The 18,995-nt window shown below is 53.5% G+C and overlaps 3 protein-coding genes across 3 annotated transcripts; 1 reads left to right on the top strand and 2 right to left on the bottom strand.

Moving 5' to 3' along the window:
* On the bottom strand, window positions 1-2,916 carry CDK4 (cyclin dependent kinase 4). The gene is made up of 8 exons (XM_016224557.2): window positions 2,755-2,916; window positions 2,062-2,298; window positions 1,765-1,900; window positions 1,476-1,643; window positions 1,212-1,321; window positions 919-969; window positions 645-780; window positions 1-424 (listed from the first exon to the last, which is right to left on the bottom strand). Exons 2-8 carry the CDS (start codon window positions 2,277-2,279, stop codon window positions 332-334), a joined length of 912 nt encoding a protein of 303 aa, XP_016080043.1. The 5' UTR covers window positions 2,280-2,298; window positions 2,755-2,916; the 3' UTR covers window positions 1-331.
* Window positions 2,917-7,029: 4,113 nt separating this feature from the next.
* Window positions 7,030-10,729, top strand: MARCHF9 (membrane associated ring-CH-type finger 9). The gene is made up of 4 exons (XM_087813881.1): window positions 7,030-7,383; window positions 8,379-8,534; window positions 9,206-9,398; window positions 9,871-10,729. The coding sequence occupies exons 1-4, from the start codon at window positions 7,030-7,032 to the stop codon at window positions 10,203-10,205; spliced, it is 1,038 nt and encodes a 345-aa protein (XP_087670007.1). The 3' UTR covers window positions 10,206-10,729.
* Window positions 10,730-13,577: 2,848 nt separating this feature from the next.
* Window positions 13,578-18,168, bottom strand: CYP27B1 (cytochrome P450 family 27 subfamily B member 1). The gene is made up of 9 exons (XM_016224451.2): window positions 17,972-18,168; window positions 17,191-17,381; window positions 16,497-16,699; window positions 16,193-16,393; window positions 15,935-16,107; window positions 15,564-15,736; window positions 15,286-15,364; window positions 14,806-15,003; window positions 13,578-14,474 (listed from the first exon to the last, which is right to left on the bottom strand). Exons 1-9 carry the CDS (start codon window positions 18,164-18,166, stop codon window positions 14,361-14,363), a joined length of 1,527 nt encoding a protein of 508 aa, XP_016079937.2. The 5' UTR covers window positions 18,167-18,168; the 3' UTR covers window positions 13,578-14,360.
* Window positions 18,169-18,995: the final 827 nt, after the last annotated feature.

The following is an 18,995-nucleotide window of genomic DNA, read 5'->3' as shown; positions in this document are numbered from 1 at the left end:
TTAAAAAAAAAAAAAAGACCATACTTCTTTGTTTTGTTTTTTCCTGTATAAAAAAGGATCCTAATATCAAGATAAGGGGAGAATAAGGGACATACTTGTTGGTGTAAGGAAATAGGAGGGCAGGAGAAAGGTAATCCTCAAAAGGAGGGGAAGGAGGGGAATGTCATTAAGGCAGCCAGCAAGATATTCTCTGTGAGAAGTTGGAGGAAACATCTCCACAGATAAAAAGGGCACAGAGTGCCTTCTCAGTGGAGGGCTCTCCACTCAAGTGTTCAAATGAAGGTAAGTGACCGCTTCTCTTCTCTTGGTTCTGTTGCAGCCACTGCATTGCTCACTCTGGGTTACCTTCTGCCTTTTGTAGATAAGAGTGCTGCAGAGCTCGGAAGGCAGAGATTCGCTTGTGTGGGTTAAAAGTCAGCATTTCCTGAGAGGGGAGGCAAAGGCCAGAAAATTGTGAAAACAAACCCAAAAGGACTTTTGCTCACCCCCAACATGCAGGATGGCCTATTTTCTACATTCCTCTTTGTGGACGGCCAGTCACAGTTGCAAAAACTAGCCCACCCACCGACCATGATGGTTTGGGTCCCTTTTCCATTCTATTTTTCACCCCAATCTCACCCCATTCCCATGCCCAAACCCAGTACCAGCAGCAGCTGTGCTCCAGACTCCTCCATCTCAGGTATCACTGACTGCACTGGGCAGGGCCCTCTGGGAGAAAAGGCTCCTCGGGGTAGAGACACATCTCGGGGCCAGTCATCCTCTGGAGGCAGACCAATCAGGCTATGGGGAACAAGAGAACTCTGGTCAGGGGGGTCTTTCTCCAGCCTCCATCTCCAGGAGCAGAGCCAAATGCTACCAGGGCTCAGCAGTAGAAAAAGGCTCAAAATGGAAATCATTTTCCCCTTGCCAGTCACTTACTCAAAGATTTTGCCTAATTGGTCAGCTTCGGAGTTTCCGCAGAAGAGAGGCCTAAGGTGAGAAGGGACACAACAGTCATTTTCAAAGATATGGTAGCAGAATGGTTATTGCGTAGTGGCTCAGACAGAGTATGGAAACTAAAGGGATAAGTTCCTAACTCCAGGACATTTCAGAGCTTCTGGTTATGGACAAGGTAGTGAGTAGAACTCAAAAGAAAGAATGGGCAGGGGATGGAGGTGGTTTATAAGAGATTTGGGAAATTCAAAATAGTTCAGGATACTTGGGTCCCATACTTTCGACGAAACATTTCTGCAAAGATACAGCCAACACTCCACAAGTCCACAGGTGTTGCATATGTAGATTGCAGAAGAACTTCCGGAGCACGGTACCAGAGTGTAACAACCTAATGGGAATAAGAAGAGGGCGGGCCCTGTGGGTTACCATAAAGCAAAACTGCTTAACTGATGTCACAAAGCACATGATTTCTCGACTGCTATGGGTAATTACTCTTTTACCCCCAACCAAAACCCAATTTTAGCTACCATCTTTCTACTGACCACAGGTGTAAGTGCCATCTGGTAGCTGTAGATTCTGGCCAGGCCAAAGTCGGCCAGCTTGACTGTCCCACTACTTGTCACCAGAATATTCTCTGGCTTCAGGTCTCGGTGAACAATGCAGTTGGCATGAAGGAAATCCAGGCCTCTTAGAAACTGGCGCATCAGATCCTGGTTTGGAAGGGGGGGTACGAAGGAAATGGAAACTAGGCGCCATACCTGAAATCAAATCACAACAGCTTCTACTGCAAAGATCTCAATGTATCTCTCATTGTCTGCCCACCCCACTCACCTTGATGGTCTCCACTGGCAAGCCTGGTGGGGGTGCCTTGTCCAGATATGTCCTTAGGTCTTGGTCCACATGCTCAAACACCAGGGTCACTTTGGTCTCCCGATCAGTTCGGGCTGTGGCACAGACATCCACCAGTCTGGCCAAAACAATGATGGGTCACTCACTGATCAATCCCTTTTGTCCCCAACATGGCCTTCCCCATTTCCTCAGGGTCCTCACTTATTTCCTGACCACCACTCCCAACATATAGGTGTCTTTTCCCATTCACTACCCACTCCCAACCCTCCACCTTCTCACCGGACAACATTGGGATGCTCAAAAGCTTCCAGCCGCCTCAGTAAGGCCACCTCACGAACTGTGCTGATAGGAAGTCCCCCTCCGGCACCACTTCCATTGGGGACTCTCACGCTCTTGAGGGCCACGAAATGGCCACTGTGGGGATCACGGGCCTTGTACACCGTCCCATAGGCACCAACACCAATCTCAGCCACTGGCTCATATCGAGGGGTAGCCATTCTCAGATCAGAGGAGACCCTACAATCACAGAGACTCCTACCACCGAAATTCCCTTCCAGAGTTCGGATGGTATGAGCCTACAGCAACAAAGTAACTCCCGAAAAAAACATAACAAAGACACCACCACCAGCATCCCTTCCCTTCCCTTCCTTCCCCGGTCTTCCCTGAGGCCGGCCCCGCAGGTAACACAATGACTCCAGCCACAGCCCCTGCGGCCACGTGAGGCCCTAGAATAATCAATCTCTCTCCCTTTGGGACCTTTTCGCCCTGCACAAGGAAGATCCCACAAGACACACCCCCTGCACCGAAGACCCTACACCCCACCCCCTAAAACTATACCTCCCTACAGCCACAAAGGACCAGATTACACCCTGCCCCACTTCCCGCCCTCGAGCAACCCTGCGGTGACCAGCCCGCGCGAGGAGCCCCGGCGGGCGAGCAGAGCCTGCGTTCCCGGGAAGGGGCGGCACTTACTTCACCCCTTGCGGGAGCTGCGGGGCAGGCCCGTTATCGGGGCCCGGGAGCCGGTTCCCCAGGCGCCATACACTCGAGCTCTGTCCGGAGCAGCTGGACGGCACGGGCCCGACCACAGACACAGGCCGCAAGCTGGAGTGGACCCCTTACCCCCACCCTCACCATGTGACCAGCTGCCAGAGAGGCGCGCGGAAACCCGGGGGGAGGGGCGGCCGACGGACGTTCAGGGCACGTGACCAGCCACTTCTGCGCAGAGGGGCCGGGAGTGGCTCTGCCAGGTTGGGGGGCGGCGAGGAGAAACGGGGGGGGGGGAGGAGGGATGACGGCAGCCACGTGACCTGTTGCTATCCCACGTGACCTCTGGATATGGCTTTTAGGAGCAGAGGTGTGGTTACCCCACAGAACACGTGACTACCTGCCGCTACCCAGGCGGGGTGGGGTAAAGACGAGAGAGGGTGGAGTCCGAGGCGGTGCCATGGCAACCTGGGCCACCCAGATCCCAACTCCTGGCTGCAGACCTTCTCCAGTCCCGCTCCTAGTCTCTCACTCGATATTGGGGGGCGGGGAACAAGAGGTGGTGCTGTAGCCTTTCTGCTCCACTGCCATCGGAGAACGTATTCTCATTTGTGCCTTTGTTTCATTCACTCATTCATTCAATAAATTTTTACTAAGTGCTTGCTTCCCGTGTGTATGTGGGGTTGTTTTGGGTCTGTTTTTTGGAGTCTCAGTCACTAGCCCTTTGAAGATGTGATAAGGCTATCTGTAAAGACGTAGCCAGCAGTGTGCATATAAAACAGGGAGTAGATGATGCCCATGTGAGGGCAAAACTAGGATTAAAGGATTGATGGAAGGCAGAAAAATACAGTCGTCCAACAGGAAGAGGGGCAAGGTAATGCCCTCCTCTCTTCCCAATTTCCACCCCTCCCTAGGAGTCTTAACGCAGAGACCACCACATGCCTTCTGGCAGAGAAGTTTTCAATGATTGGGAGATAGGAATACTTGACCTTTAACGTTCTTTTCAGCACCAAGATGTTACGATATATGTGTGTATTTGTATGACACGTATGTCATAATAGACAGATGGGTTATTGTAGGGATGAGCATGTGCAGGAAGTTACCACAGCCACTACCCCAAACCATCACATTACATGAGAATGACTTGTGCCCTTCTGCAAACCTTGTGACTCATTATTTGGCGTTACTATGCTTCTTTTACTCCAGTGCTAGTTTTCTTAGCCCTTGCACCTGCCCTGAACACAAACCTTTCCCAAATGGCCTCTGCTCATAGACACACAGAAGTAGACGATGGGCAGGTTTCTCTCTGTCTTCCCTTGTCTTACTGGCTCCAACTTCTTTACTTACCTCCCAACCCTTTGGGGGGATGCAAGTAAGGGAAGGGAGGAATCAGTGCCTGATTTGTGATAACCTGTCTAAAATCTGAAACCAGCCCTGGCCAGTGTGGCGTCCTCTGGTACACTGAAAGTTTGCCCATTGGATTCCTGGTCAGGGCACATGCCTTGATTTTGTGCTTGATCCCCAGTAGGGGGCGTGCCTCAATGTTATGCTCTTACACAGATGTTTCTCTCTTCTCTCTCTAAATATCAATAAACTAGTCATTAAAAAATCTGAAACCATTTTATTACTCTGTCACTCCTTCCATCCTAACTTCTATTCTCTCTCCTTTTTTTTTTTTGGCTAATCCTCACCAGAGGATATTTTTTCCATTGCTTTTCAGAGAGTGGAAGGGAGGGAGGGACCGAAGAGGGAAGGAAGGGGAGAGAGAGAGAGAGAGAGAGAGAGAGAGAGAGAGAAACACCAAATTGATGAAAGACACATCAATTGGTTGTCTCTCTCACACACCCCAACCAGGGGGTGGGGAGGAACCTGCAACCCGGGTACATGCCATTGACCAGAACTGAGACCCTTCAGTGCTCCACTGACGCCCTAACCGCTTAGCCACACCGGCTAGGGCAGTTCTGTTCTCTTTAATCATCTGGCTAAGGATGTAAGAATTCAAGCTTTAGATGAACATAAAGCATGCTCCCGGGCAAAACGGAAGACATGCCAGTAGAGATTCTCCCTCTGTATTCTGATAGTAAGAAAAACCTCAAGCCCTGGCAGGGTAGTTCAGTTGGTTAGAGCATTGTCCCAATACACCAAGGTTGCAGGTTCGATCCCTGGTCAGGGCACATACAAGAATCAACCAATAAATGTATAAATAAGTGGAACAAAAAAAATCAATGTCTCTCTCTGTGTCTCTCATCAATCAATAAATTTTTTTAAAAAAGAAAAACCTTAAGGTCTGAACTGGCTATTGGGCTTGTGAGGTGAATGTTTCATTGGCTATCTTGTTAGAACTGATTGGTTTGCAAAACTTCTGGAAAGGTAAGTGTCTCTGAGTATGTCAAACTTTCTACACCAGCAGAGTCCATCTCAGCCTCACCTTCCACATAAGTCCACCTCAGCTCACTGTCTTCAGAAGTCATCCTCTAAGAAGGTGAAGGGATTAGGCAAAAAATTCCCACAAAATCCAACACCATATATATGTGTGTCTGTGTATATACATATATATGCATATATATAAAACACATAGACAACAGAGTGGTGATAGCCAGAAGGAAAGGGGGGTGGGGGTAAGTGGAGGTGGTGAAGGATAAATGGGGACTGAAGAGACTTTGCTTTGGGTGATGGGCGCATGATGCATGATGCAGTGTGCAGATGATGTTTTGTTGAGTTATACACTTGAAACCTGTATGGTTTTTTGAACCAATGTCACCCCAATAAATTCAATTTTAAAAAGTCATCCTCTATGTTGGCCTAGGTTCCTGCCTCTTTCTCTGATCCATCCATCCATCCATCCATCCATCCATCCATCCATCCATCCATCCATCCAATGCATTTAAATGCTTCATAAGAGCATTACTCTCCTTAATCACTTTCTCTTGAGGAGCCCTAGTTTGGCAGTCTGTCCCTGGTTCCATACCCTGCCTTCGGTTAATTACTCTTTTACTAATTAATTTTTTCCCCAGTGTGTTTGACCCAATGGGCTCCCCTGGAATCCCTTTTCCCTCCGTGTTGTAAAAGAGGAGAGGAAGGTTTTAAGTGTAAAGCAGAAACAGCAAAGGGGTAGAGCTCAGTGTGTGTGTGTGTGTGTGTGTGTGTGTGTGTGCGCGCGCGCGCTCGCGCCAGGACGCGCGCGCCTGGGGGTATTTACTTCTGTGTAGTGGTGGTGAGGGTAGGAGACGGGCAGAAAAGACACCCTCCTCTCATCCCTTTAGCACTCCCGTCTCCCTCGCTCACTCACCTTCCTCACACATTACAGTCACACATTTCGTTTCTCATGCGATGTGATTCCATCCCTTACACCCTCACCTCTCCCACAGTCCCACGCCATGCACACTTTTCAGTCCTTTGTGTAAAAGTGTTTATTGCTCGAGTCTACCTCTTGCTCACCTCCCTCACACCGTAGCCCCTTGCATAGCTTTTTCTGTGCACACTCCCATTTTGCACAAGCCTCTCCCTTTTCCGGTGCACCTGCGTCTTTGGGCACCCACTCACCTTCCACCCTAAGGCGTTCACACACCTATTCTCCTACCAGCGTGCGCGCGCCCCTTTCCTGGACACTCCCCTCCCTCCATCCGCCTCGGGGCTCCCACACTCGCCCCCGCCCCCAGGGACACCTGCTCCTGCGGGGCGGGGCGCGGATGCGCAGCCGCGGCCACTACTCCTCCTCTCCCCCTCCCCGCCCCGCCCCTCCCTTCATCCCTCACCGGCTCCCGGCTCCCGCCCCGCCCGCCCCTCCCGCCCGCCGCTCCGGGGGGGTCTCCGCCGCCGCCGCCGCCGGAAGGAGCCGCCATTTGCTACCGCCGAGCGCACGGGCCGAGCGGAGCCGGAGCCGGGAGCCGGAGCGGGACTGGGGCCAGCAGGACGGCGATGGGGGGCGGCCCCGCCGCAGGAGGATCCGGGCGCGTAATCCCGGGGGCCCGGCCCGCTCCGGACCCAGACCCGCGGGGCGCGGCACCCTGAGCCCCCCTCCCCGCCCCACTGCCCGGGCCATGGCTGTCCGCCCTGCCGCCCCCGGGCCGCCAGCCCTCCAGGCCCCGCCAGCCCCGAAGCCCCGGCGGCGGCAGCAGTGAACGGCGCTCACAGGCCCGCGAAGACCCCGGCGGGGCTCGGCTCTCCAGTGCGCGCCCCCTTTCCGGCCTTGTCCTCTCCCTTCCCCCGCCGCCCGAGAGCCCCCGTGCACGCCGCCCCCCGCCCCCCGGCGCCCGGACGATGCTCAAGTCCCGGCTCCGCATGTTCCTGAACGAGCTGAAGCTGCTGGTGCTGACGGGCGGGGGGCGGCCCCGGGCCGAGCCGCAGCCCCGGGGGGGCGGGGGAGGCGGCTGCGGCTGGGCGCCCTTCGCCGGCTGCTCGGCCCGGGACGGCGACGGCGACGAGGAGGAGTACTACGGGTCGGAACCGCGGGCCCGGGGCCTGGCCGGCGACAAGGAGCCGCGGGCCGGACCCCCGCCGCCGCCCGCGCCGCCGCCGCCCCCGGGCGCGCTGGACGCCCTGTCGCTCAGCAGCAGCCTGGACAGCGGACTCCGAACCCCCCAGTGCAGGATCTGCTTCCAGGGCCCCGAGCAGGTCAGGCCCGTGCTCTCCGCGGGGCGGGGCGGGGCGGGGCGGGGGCGCTCACCTGGGGCGCCCCGGAGACCGCGGACGGGGGCGGGGCCTGAGCCGGCTGGGCGGGACCCAGGACCCGAGTGGGAACTGGGTGAGGTTGGGGGCTTGGCTGGAGACTCCCAGAGCGAATGTCTGAGGTGGAGGGGGGTCAGGAGTCCTCGGGAAGGGGCTTTCTTCTCCTGGCAGGGCTCAAAATCCCTCTCACCCATTAAGGGGTACCGCCTTTCGCCCCCACTTCTCTCACCCCAGGGTCTTTGTGGACTGAGGTGGTGGGCAGAGGAGAGGGCTTCTGCTCCCACCTTGAAGGGAGGGGCCCAGCCGGCGCCCTCGCCTCATTCATTTCCCTCCGTGGGGCACTTTTCTTCACTTCCCATCCTGCCACTTTCCGCCTCGTTCCAAAGAGTACTCTTTGTTTAAATGTTATGGACAAAGTTGTCTCGGCATAGTGCTGGGGATGTCTCTATGTCGTGAGAAATTATTCCTTGATTAAAAGGGAACACCCTCTACTCCCATCCCCAGGATTTCTCCCCACTTTTGATACTTGGGAACCCATTCCCAGTCTGCACCCATCTGTGAAATACTTTACAATAATGGAGCGGGGGAGGAGGGCATGGCTCTGAAGCTCTAACCCTAACCCTCCAGATCCTAAGGGGTAGCCTCCCATTTGGGACGCCTTAAAGACCACCCTCTCCAAATTCTAGAAGACGCAGTTCCTCACCCCCACCCCAGTCCCTTTTCATCCCTCATCTACTTGGTCAGGGAAGTTCGACTTGAGCTCTAGCTTTTGTCTTTTACGCTGCAGCCTTAGCCTCTTGCCCTGTTTTGGGTGAAAGGCCTGAGCTTTTTTAAGGTGGGAGAATGACTGACCTGGGGAGGAGGTTTTCCTCTCCCAGAGCGGAGAGGAGTGGGGTCCGGGTGGTGATAGCTGACGGGGACCCTCGTCACTCTTCCTCCAGGGGGAGCTCCTGAGCCCCTGCCGCTGCGACGGCTCCGTGCGCTGCACGCACCAGCCCTGCCTCATCCGCTGGATCAGCGAGAGGGGCTCCTGGAGCTGTGAGCTCTGCTACTTCAAGTATCAGGTCCTGGCGATCAGCACCAAGAACCCACTGCAGGTGAGGACTCTCGGATTGGAGCAAGGGCCTTTCAGCAGTCAGAATCAGGAACCCTCCAGGGAGCCTATTTCACCCATTTACTTACCCCTCCCCACCAGTGACCACAATTTCCTGTCTTTCTATAAGTCCTCCCTTCCTTCGTTTATTTACAAAGACATTATCGGGTGCCACCTGTATTCCAGATACTGTTCTAGGCACTGGAACAACAAAAAAGAAAAAGATGATGATAATGTCAACGATAATGATAGCAAACGTAGTGTTTTCTTTGTGTCAGGCTCTTGGTGTGTATTAACTCTTTTAACCTTCATAATGATTCTATTAGTTATATACCATTATTAACCCCATTTTAAAGATTGATACACAAAAAGAGATTTGAAAACTTGCCCAAGGTTACTCAGCCAGGAAGTGATGGAGTTAGAATTTGGAATTCAAACCTACATGGTCTGGCTTCAGAGCACTTGCCTGATCCTGCCTTTCTAAACTCAGACAGACAAATAGTCTCAAACAACGGGAGCAGCGCCACAGTCTAGGTCTGATCATGGCACAGTGGAGACGGATGTTAATCCTGCCGGAGGGTTGCAGGAAAGTTCCTGGAACACCCTCCTCTTCAGGGCCACCCGTCCCCTGGCCCTCCATCTCTGTGACTTTTTGGAACCCTTTCTCCCATACAGTGGCAGGCCATCTCCCTGACGGTCATTGAGAAGGTCCAGATTGCGGCCATAGTTCTGGGCTCTCTCTTCCTCGTCGCCAGCATCTCCTGGCTCATCTGGTCCTCACTCAGCCCTTCAGCCAAGTGGCAACGACAGGATCTGCTGTTTCAGATCTGCTACGGCATGTATGGCTTCATGGATGTCGTCTGCATAGGTGAGAGCACCTCTCTCCCTTTTACCTGATGAGCAACTTCCTCCAACTCATACACTTAACTTTCTCTTCCCATTCCCTCAGCTTTATGGCCACATTTTCTTTCTTTTTTTTTTTAAATATACCTTTATTGATTTCAGAGAGAGGAAAGGAGAGGGAGAGAGAGAGAGATAGAAACATCAATGATGAGAGAGGCATTGATCGAGCCCACAACCGGGGCATGTGCCCTGACCGGGAATCAAACCCCGATCGCCTGGATCCCAGGTCGACGCTCAACCGCTGAGCCACGCCCGGCCGGGCTATGGCCACGTTTTCTACCATTGAGAGCCTTTTGGGTTATCTTGGTGCCCCTTCTTTCCCAGCTTCCCCAGGCCCCTTGCAACCCTATTTTCTCCCTCTGGAAAATCTTGCTTAAGCACCTGTAGCCTACGTCTGGGCAGCAGTTGACCCTGGATATCTTATCCCTCTTGTCCAGGACTCATTGTCCACGAAGGCTCCTCTGTCTACCGCATCTTCAAGCGCTGGCAGGCAGTGAACCAGCAGTGGAAGGTCCTGAATTATGACAAGACGAAGGACATAGGAGGAGATGCAGGGGGAGGGACGGCAGGGAAGCCAGGCCCCAGGACCTCACGGACGGGCCCCCCCTCTGGGGCCACCAGCCGCCCCCCTGCTGCCCAGCGCATGCGGACGCTCTTGCCTCAGCGCTGTGGTTACACAATCCTGCACCTCCTTGGACAGCTGCGGCCACCAGATGCGCGTTCCAGTTCCCATTCTGGCCGAGAGGTTGTCATGAGAGTCACCACAGTCTGAACCGAACTCCAGGAGTGGGGATCTTGAGTCAATACATCGGCCAGAGATGAGCTGTCATGGCTGCTGGAGTTACCACCTGGACCAGATGTTTGGGGCACACTGCCCCCACCACTGAGGATCTCTGTGGACAGCCTCAAGCTGGAGACATTGTCTGGCTTCTACTGTCCACTGGGTAGAGACACTTGGATGACATTCCAGCCCTCACTGACGGCTCCCCACACTCATCCTGGGGCAGCCAGTGGGCAAGTGGGGAAAGCAGCTTTTCTTCCCCAGAGAACCGTCTTTACCTCAGCTCCTAGGGCCTCCAGCCCCTCAGCTCTACCACAGTGACTTGATGATGGGGGAACCAATGCCAGAAGAAAGGGGCTGTAGACCCCCCCCATTCCCCACCCCATGGCCACAGGGCAGCTGGCAATAAGACTAGTATACATTGACCTCCCGTTCCCTGCATGAGGGCGGGGGGTACTTCCCCTGCCCTGCCCCCCATTGCATGGGGGGAGGGCATAAAGAATCATTTATATGCACGTGGAGACTCCTTTCTCATCTGGGGCTTTTCTGGAGGGTTGGGAGGTGTGGGGAGGTTTCTCGGCAGAGGTTACAAATCCCAAACGCAACAGTGGGTTCTGAGTTGGAGGTGTAACTCCCACTTGCTGGTGAATAATTCATGGTGGCTGCTAGATGGCAGTGTTCAGAGGTATCTAAAGGGTGGACCTACCACCTCCAAGTTGTGTGTTTAGAAAAAAAAAATCCACTGTGGCTTTCCCATCTACCTCATGGGGTTGGAATGAGGATAAGGAAGGGACAGGCTGAACGCCACTGCAGAGGAAGTCAGTGATGGCATGAAAAGGTTTCTATGCTCGATGATGGTCCTTTTATTTCAAACAGTAGCAAATTTCAAAATGTGTTTTTCACCTAAAGTTGCGCAGAGCCTTGGAAATGTGTGTTGAGTGTCATAATAGATATGTAAATATGAGGGAAAATAGACATTGCAAGTGTGAAGGATGGCGGTTATTTGTAAGAATGAGAGCTCCTCTAACCACCTAAACAGGGGGGCAGGGGGAGGCTGGAGCTCTCCTTCTTGCTCTGGGGGTCGTTTGGATTCTTCTAGTCCTCAGGTAATGTGCTCACCTGGAGAAGGGACGTGAAGTGAACTTATTTGGAGATGGAAAGAATCCTTCCATGATATAAGTGTCCAGCTCTGGTTTAAGTTCCTTCTATGGTAGTTTAGGGCCATAGGCCTGATCCTGATGTGCCCCAGCTAGTGGTATTAACTGGAAGGTATTGTGCTTGGAGGCAGCAGCAGAGAGGGCAGTTGTCTATAGAGAAGAGGTTTGGGAAGGACTGGTTAAAATGTGGGTCAGCCTGAAGCCTTATCCCTTTCTCCTGAGGCCTTGGAGCTGTGTATTATATGAATGATTGGTGTCTTTTAGGTGAACTACTCATCAGCAATTAAATTAATTACTTCACACTTGGCTAAAGTCAGATCCAGAGGCCTTTCCTATTATTAGTCCTCTCAGGGAAGGTTCTGCTCTACCTTTTCCCTGGGGATGTTTTGAGGAAAATGCTTATCTACTAAAGATCACATATCCTTGCCTGGGTATTGGTTATCTTCTACTCCTTTCCAAAAGAGGGGGGGTGGGGAGGTGGGGGTCTTGGCTGCTCTCCATGGTGCTAGCACCCAGACTCTCCTGGGAGTGTAGATACCAGAGTTGGATTCAGATTTGAGTCACCTGGAAGTGTGGAAGTGTATTATTTCCAGGGGTCAAAGTGGAGAGGGAACTGAGGCTGAGCCCCCCCCCCCCCCCCCCCCGGATTTTCCAGTGGAAAATTGTTTCCCCAGAGAAATAGCACTCCACATTCCCTACTTGGGCAGACAGAAGAGCCAGACTTTACTGATTTGCTATTCACAGGATAGCTGGTAGGGAGCAGATGGGAGCAAATCAGAGTGACTACTAGCGCCTATCCTGGCAAACAGGGTTCAGGTAGGTATGACACAGTTGGGTTTCCTATACCAAGCCTAGGCTATCCCCCATGATGGCCCCACATGGAAGTTTAAACAATCCCAAGAACATGGGCACATAAACACACTGGGTCCATTTCCACTCTGGGTCTTAAAACCAGGCCAAGTAAGACAGTATGTTCCTCTTCCTTTCAGCACCACTGGATGCCTTGGGATGGGGGTTGGGACCAACAATAAGTACCATCCCCTATCCTTCCCTTTTCTTAGAGATTCTTGTCCAGCAAAGGGGTCATAGAAATTGTTGCCCTCAAGTGAGCAGTCCAACTTGCCCAATGAGGAGTGTGGGTGTGCAGAATTCTCATCACGGAGTCCAGGGGAAAGAGTCTGAGAGGAGGTGGGACTTTATTCTCTCAAAGCTCAAATCTGCTAAAAATCGGGTCACTTAGGTTTGGGTTGAGTTTAGTGATAGGGGGACAGGGTTAGAGACTGAGTATAGTACAGAAGGAGTTGAGAGAAGGGACAGTAAAGGCACACAAACTTTGGTCTTTGCATTGAGCCTTGGGTACAACCTACCCTCTGTAGGTCCTACATAAATAGACACTCTCCAGAAGGTGTGGTGGCTAATGGAGTTTCTGTGGTTAGGGAGCCATGTCTAGGGTAAGGGGCTGAGGTGGTGGGGAGGAGGAAGTGTGAAGTGAAATCTCCATCTAGCTAATTGGAATGGAGTATGGAGGGAGCAGGAGGAAGGCGGACAAGTCCTGACATGGGGAGGGTAATCTGGGCTACAGAGGGAGCTGTGGGGAGTGTGCTGAGAGATTTATTTGTATGGAAGATGAGTTAATCTGTAAACATCACAAGGGAGGGCTGTGCCCAACTTCTGGGGGGCCAGAGAGTGCTGACTCAGGGAAACAGAGGCTCCCTCTGCCCAGCCCCCTTCCGCTTTGGTGCCCCAGGGCTTCTGGCCACCCCCACACTGAGCTTTTATCCTGTCTTACTTCACTTCTCTGCCTGTATCCCTATCTTTCTCAAAGGAAAAAACCTTGGAGCAACTTTTCCAGATGGCCACTCTAGGATGTCCTTCAGTCCAGGTTCTAAAAACACTTCTACCAAAGAGTCAGCCACCTCTGGACATCTCTGCAAATCCCTAGCTCCCAACCCATTTTTACAGCCTAGCCCTTGTGGTTACTTTTCACCACCACCCCTTTAATTTCTTCCAGGGAGCCAGACTTGGCTGTTCCCACTCCAGACAAAAACTTGTCTGGGCTTGTGATGCAAACCCCTCTTCCAGGTGTCTAGACCTCCCACATTATGGGGTCACTCCCAGGGCCTGATAAACAAAGGTCGGGATTTGAGTGAGGGTCTCGCCTCCAGGTCTTGTAGGAAGTGGGAGAGAAGTCAAAAGTCAAGGAGGGGACATTTAATTTTTTTATTTCAAAACTATGACTATTTAAAATATTCAATATATAAAAGGAAGGCATACACAGGGACAGGTCCAGAGATGTCTCTGCCTGGGAACTAAGTCAAGCCAACTTAATAGTGACCAGAGAGGCAAAGATAGTTTTTTAAAAATCATAAACCAGGCAAGGGCAAACTCACCTTCCTAGAGGCAAGGTGAGGAAGGAGCAGGGCAGATAGAGCCTGGTAAGCTGCTCCCCCTTCTGCCACATGGTCTAGATTCAATCTGAGAATCTGTGTGGTGTCACCTAGGGATGGTTCGTGGCAGAAGATACAAAAACTGAGTAAGGCCTCATCCTTCCTCTCAAAGAGCTCACACGCAGGAGAGAGGGAGCCAGGTGCAGACCAGATGCACAATTACTTAGCTCATGTCGTGCTAAGAGCTTAGCCAGCAGCATCGATGAACACTGTGCAAGCCCCAGAAGGACAGTGGTGGAATTCTTCCCCAGGTCACCCAGCATTATTAGTTAAAACCTGAGTTGGCCCTTGAAGAACGCATATGATATAACCAGGAGAAGGGCTGAGCAGGCAGAGGGACTATGGTTTTCTCCAGGCCTGCTGGGTCAGGCCAAATGCATACTTCACACCTTGGTTAGGGCTGCCTCAAACACTTTGCTATGGTCATTCTGACCAGTGTGATCAGATAGACAGGCCTCAGGGGAAAATACACATCTCTTGGTGCTGTGCCTAATAAACCCCTATGATGAGAGAAAGGGTGATAACAGCCTCCTTCCACAAGACTATCTGTCCACAAATTGTAAGTTGATGCTCCTCTCAGGTACCAGGACAGTCCGGGTCATGGGTCTGATTGGGGCAGCACCTGGCTCAGGATGTATCTCAAAGTGGGTCAAGATCTGAAAAGGAAGGAAGCAAGCTATCACTATGGGAGGGGTCTACAATGGTGGGCTTTTTCGGTCATGGGCATTATTAGTGTTAGGAGGGTCAAGGTTGGAATGGCACCTGTGGCTGGTAGTGGACTTCTTGGTTAATCAGGATAAGGGATTATGGTAGGGAAAAGACAGTCCAAATACCCTAACTTTCCAGGCCTATAATGGGACTGACATATTTCAGAGGATTAGGTCTACCAAGTCTTAAATGTTTTCCTATGCTTATCAGAAGAGCTCACAGCTTTAGAGGGTTAGGGTCTCTCTTGTCTGGAGAAGGTAGAAGGTCTAGATCACTTACCTGGGCCAAAGCCATTTGCAGCTCAAGCTCTGCCAGGCGTCTCCCCATGCAGCTGCGCTTGCCAAAGCCAAAGGGAAGAGATGCAAATGGGTGGGGGGCTGGACCTTCCCCCAGCCAGCGGGCTGGAAGAAAAGTATTTGGCTCTGGGAACTGGGCAGGGTCCCTTGAAGTGGCATAGTGACACAGAGTGACCAGCGTCTGGTGAGGAAGGAACACAAACTTGTTAATTTTGGCCCAGGAATGCAGGGAGGGACATGGAGAGGAGGCTATATGGACTGGGATGAAGGCAGGCTCTGGTGGGCGATGAGGAAATTTTCTGGGGCTGCTTTTGGAATGATTTCTCCACTGCTCCCATTTTATCCCAGAGAGAAGCATTCAGGCCCGGAGAAGGTTTGAAGGGCTTATGGAGAGTTGAGAACAGGACCAGGGCCAAGATAGTGAGGGATGGCTTAGCAAAATGGACCCATAGGCTCTACTCACATTTTTTGGGATAATGTAATCGCCTACACGAATGTCTTTGTCTGGAACACGGGAATTTCCAGGTACTACAGGGTACAGTCTGGGTTGTAGAGCACAAGGAGAGACAGAAAGGTGAGGCTGGGGGCCACTAGCCTCCCTCTCATCCCAGCAACTTCCAAACACATTCTTGGCGGAGTAAAGTACCATTTTTCTCTGCTCTCTCCCTGCTCCCACCTACTATCTGCTCTCCCAGCCCTTCCCCAGCATTTTCTCTAGCTCCTCCTCTCCTTCCCCCTCACCTTAGCACTTCCTTGAGGACTGCCTTCAGCAGGGGCAGCTGGGACAGAGCAGTGGCTGAGGTGTGGGTATCGGACCCCTGGCCCAAGGCAGCTGTGATCTCAGAGTGGAGAGCTGTCTGGACTTCAGGGTGGCGAGAGAGTTCGTATAAAGCCCAGGTGAGCGTGTTGGACACCTGAAAGGACAGGTGAGAGCATCAAAGGCATTAGGAGTGGGGAACCAACATAGGGAGCAGAATATAAAGCTGTCTGGGGCGCAGGAGATGCTAACCCTAGCTGGTCTAGAGGGCCAAAGTTAGTCCTCTGCAGCAGGACTAAGACTGGGGAGGCTAAGCTCTGAAAGTGGGGCTCACAACATGGGGGGAGAACTTTACTGTGTCCACTCCGGCCAGTAGCAGCTCCGTCACATTCCCCAGGATGGATGGGGCAGGCAACTCTTTCTGGAACAGGAAGCAGGTCAGGTGCGCCCCAGATCCCAAATCCTCCTCAGGCGTTCCCTGGCTCCTCATGGCAACCTCGGCCTCTCGCCGCTCCACGTGCTGCTGGGCTGCTTGGGGAAAAGGTGCAGGGGAGCCTCGCCATACCTGAACAGCTTTATGTTCCCTTATCCCCACTTCTTTTCTGTGCCTTACCAAATGCAAACATCTGGTCCCAGTCTTGGCAGAGGCGGCCCCATGGTCCCGGCATGAGGCGGTGCAGCCATTTGGGCATCGCCATGGTCAGCAGTGTGGACACAAACACAGATCCCACTGCGCGGATGAAGGTCTCTGTGTCTGGAGGCACTTCGGCCTCCAGGCAGCCCAGGCGCGAACCCAGCAGCACAGCGGCTATGCCTGGCCGGGAGGGGGCGCTGTCAGGGCACCCGGAGACCCCACCTCCACCCACCAAACCCCGGCGGTGCCTCCTAAGCTTGCCCCGAACTGTCTTGGGACTCACCTTCTAGTCCAAACTTGTAAAACTCTCCGGCTACATCACGAACCAGGGTGGGTGGCCCAGCACCATGTCCCCGTTGGCGCCGCAGTCGCCGCACAAGGTCAAGGACCACGTTGTCCAGGGTCCTGGCGTAGCGGGCAGCCGCTTGAGGCCGCAGGAGGAGTGGGGCGAGGAGGCTGCGGAGCCTCTGCCATTCTTCGCCTTCCCTGCAGGGTGCAGAGAGGGGGCGCATCAGGGCAGATGGGGCTGTAGGCTGTTCAGCGTCTCTGCAGTGGAGGAGCGCGCACGGCCCGCGTGGCTAGGAGTGGGGCTGCATCTGCTCCCCGGGCACAGAAACCTGCCCCTCCTCGGCCCGCTTTTCACCCCCTTTCCTCGTTACTCACTTCCTGTCCCAGAGGGGCCTGGGTTCCTGGGCAACCCGAGTCACAGAACCTTACATTACATCTGGATCTTGGTCCCCTAGCCCCTTGGCCGGTACACAGGATTCTGGCCTCAAAAGGTAAGGACCGGGAGGAGGGGAGTGTGGGATGAGGGCCGGGCTCTACCTGAGCTTTCGAAACAGACAGGGGTGCAAATCCCTATTTGCTGGAGTCTGGGGGAAACGGCCGCCCTTCCTCCACATCCCCAGATGTCTCCAGGCCCGCCAAGGGAGAGGGACACAGCAGGGCTTCGGGGCTTGGGGCGGGAGAGGACTCACGCCGTGAGCAGTCCGCAAGCCCGCTGGCGCTGGCGACGGTGCTCAGCCCACGGTGAGAAGCTGCAGCGCTCGGGCCTAGGCCCCTCCTGTCGCAGCAGCTGCTCAACGAGGGCAGGGGCCGCCAGGTACACCGTGCGCACCTTCCCGAAGCTGGCCAACCACACAGGACCGAAGCGCGCGGAGCCCTGCACCTATGAGAATGGGCGCGGCGGACGCTGGAGACACTAGAAGGGGACTCCCAGCGAGCTCCCAGCTAGTACAGGGACCTAATGCTACAAACTCCCCCTCCTCTTTCCCCCACTTCCCATCCCTAGGAAGTCCGAGTGTGACAGGCAAAACGGAAGAATTTTGCTTAGACATTCAGGACCTCTCATTCAGACACCAGAGGTGACCAAAGAGAGGTCCTGAATGTCTAAGCAAAATCCCAAAAGGTTTACACGTGGACTGTCCATTTCAGGACGAGACCCCACTGAATGCACAGGAGCACAGGTAGCTTTAAGCCCAAAACGCAGAATGCGCGGGGAAGACACTCTGCGTTTCCGCACCCCCACCCCCTTGCCCTGGACCTACCGGGTTTCCAGACTTCTGTACCCAGAGGCTCTTTTTGAGTGCACTCCTCTGCTGCGTGTCGGGATGGCCTCTATGCCTCTCGAGCTAAATCCCCAAATACCAACTTGCCTTTTCTGTAACTCATGGGCATCTGTTCTCACTGGTCTTCCCTGCTACGTTCTGCACTAGTCTGTTTGCCCAGCATTTAGTACCAGGAAGAGTCCCAATATACCTGCAGCTCGTGTAGCCGTGACAGCCCCCCCTTGCAGAAAAGTTCGGCAAGGAAACCCGGCGTGGAGGGGCCTGGGATGTCTGCCAAGCTCCGGAGTGCTGAGTCGGAGCCTCTGGAGCCCCGTGAGGCTCCCAGCTCAGAAGCACAGCGGCTGCGATGCAACACTCTGGAGGCGAGCTTGAGGGTCTGGGTCATGGTCTGATTCGAGGAAATACAGCACTTCCCAGCATCTTGCCTGTGACCCTATTTAACCCTTGGGCAAGGTAGTGGCGACGCCCCCTCTCCAAGCTACTCAGCCAATCCTCTTTGGAGTGGTCCGTGCAGGGATTAGCACCTAGGAACAGTAGGAGGGGCTGAGGCTGCCTGCACAGCTCCCTTGGGTCTCACGTTGCAATCACCCTCTTGGCATGGGAGGCCTGCCTCAGTTTCTCCTCCTGGGCTGGTGCCCTAAGTCCAGCAGCCTGAAGATCTCTTCCTGGGAAAGACTATTTAGTGAAACTTAGGTGACCAAGATAGAGTCATTCCTTGATATTTCCACCACTTCCTCAGGGAGTCAGGCCCCTTAGCCCATTCTTAGGAATTCCCCATTCTCCAGCTCCTCCGGGAAGGGAAGCAAGCAGAGAAGAGGCACAGCCATAGCTGTCCCCCTATTCTTGGCTCATCAGGCTGCACCTTCTCTGGATGTGAGAATTTTCTTGTACTAACACATCTCCCCCATCCCCTGTACCTGACAGTGGGAAGATGGCAGGTGAGTTAATGGGGTACAATGGCTCCTGGAGCCTTTAACTTTGTTCCTTGGGGAGGGGTGTCCTTTTAGGTCAACAAGCCCTGTCCTAGCCATGGGAATTTGGGGCTTGAGCAGAAATGAAGGAACTTTTGCAGATTAGAAAAGTTCAGAACTTCTCTGGGCTACTGGACAGAGCAAGGGCTAAATAAGTGTTCTGAATCTCCAGCTGACTCTGTCCCTTTTGGGGGGCTTTCCAGTCAGCAGCCCCTTTGCACTTTTTAGTCTCAGAGTCTTCCA

This window comes from Miniopterus natalensis, chromosome 2 (assembly GCF_054644295.1).
Source record: "Miniopterus natalensis isolate mMinNat1 chromosome 2, mMinNat1.hap1, whole genome shotgun sequence".
Lineage (NCBI taxonomy): Eukaryota > Metazoa > Chordata > Mammalia > Chiroptera > Miniopteridae > Miniopterus > Miniopterus natalensis.
Note: the sequence above shows the minus strand (reverse complement) of the source record. Positions and strands in the feature narration are given on the sequence as shown.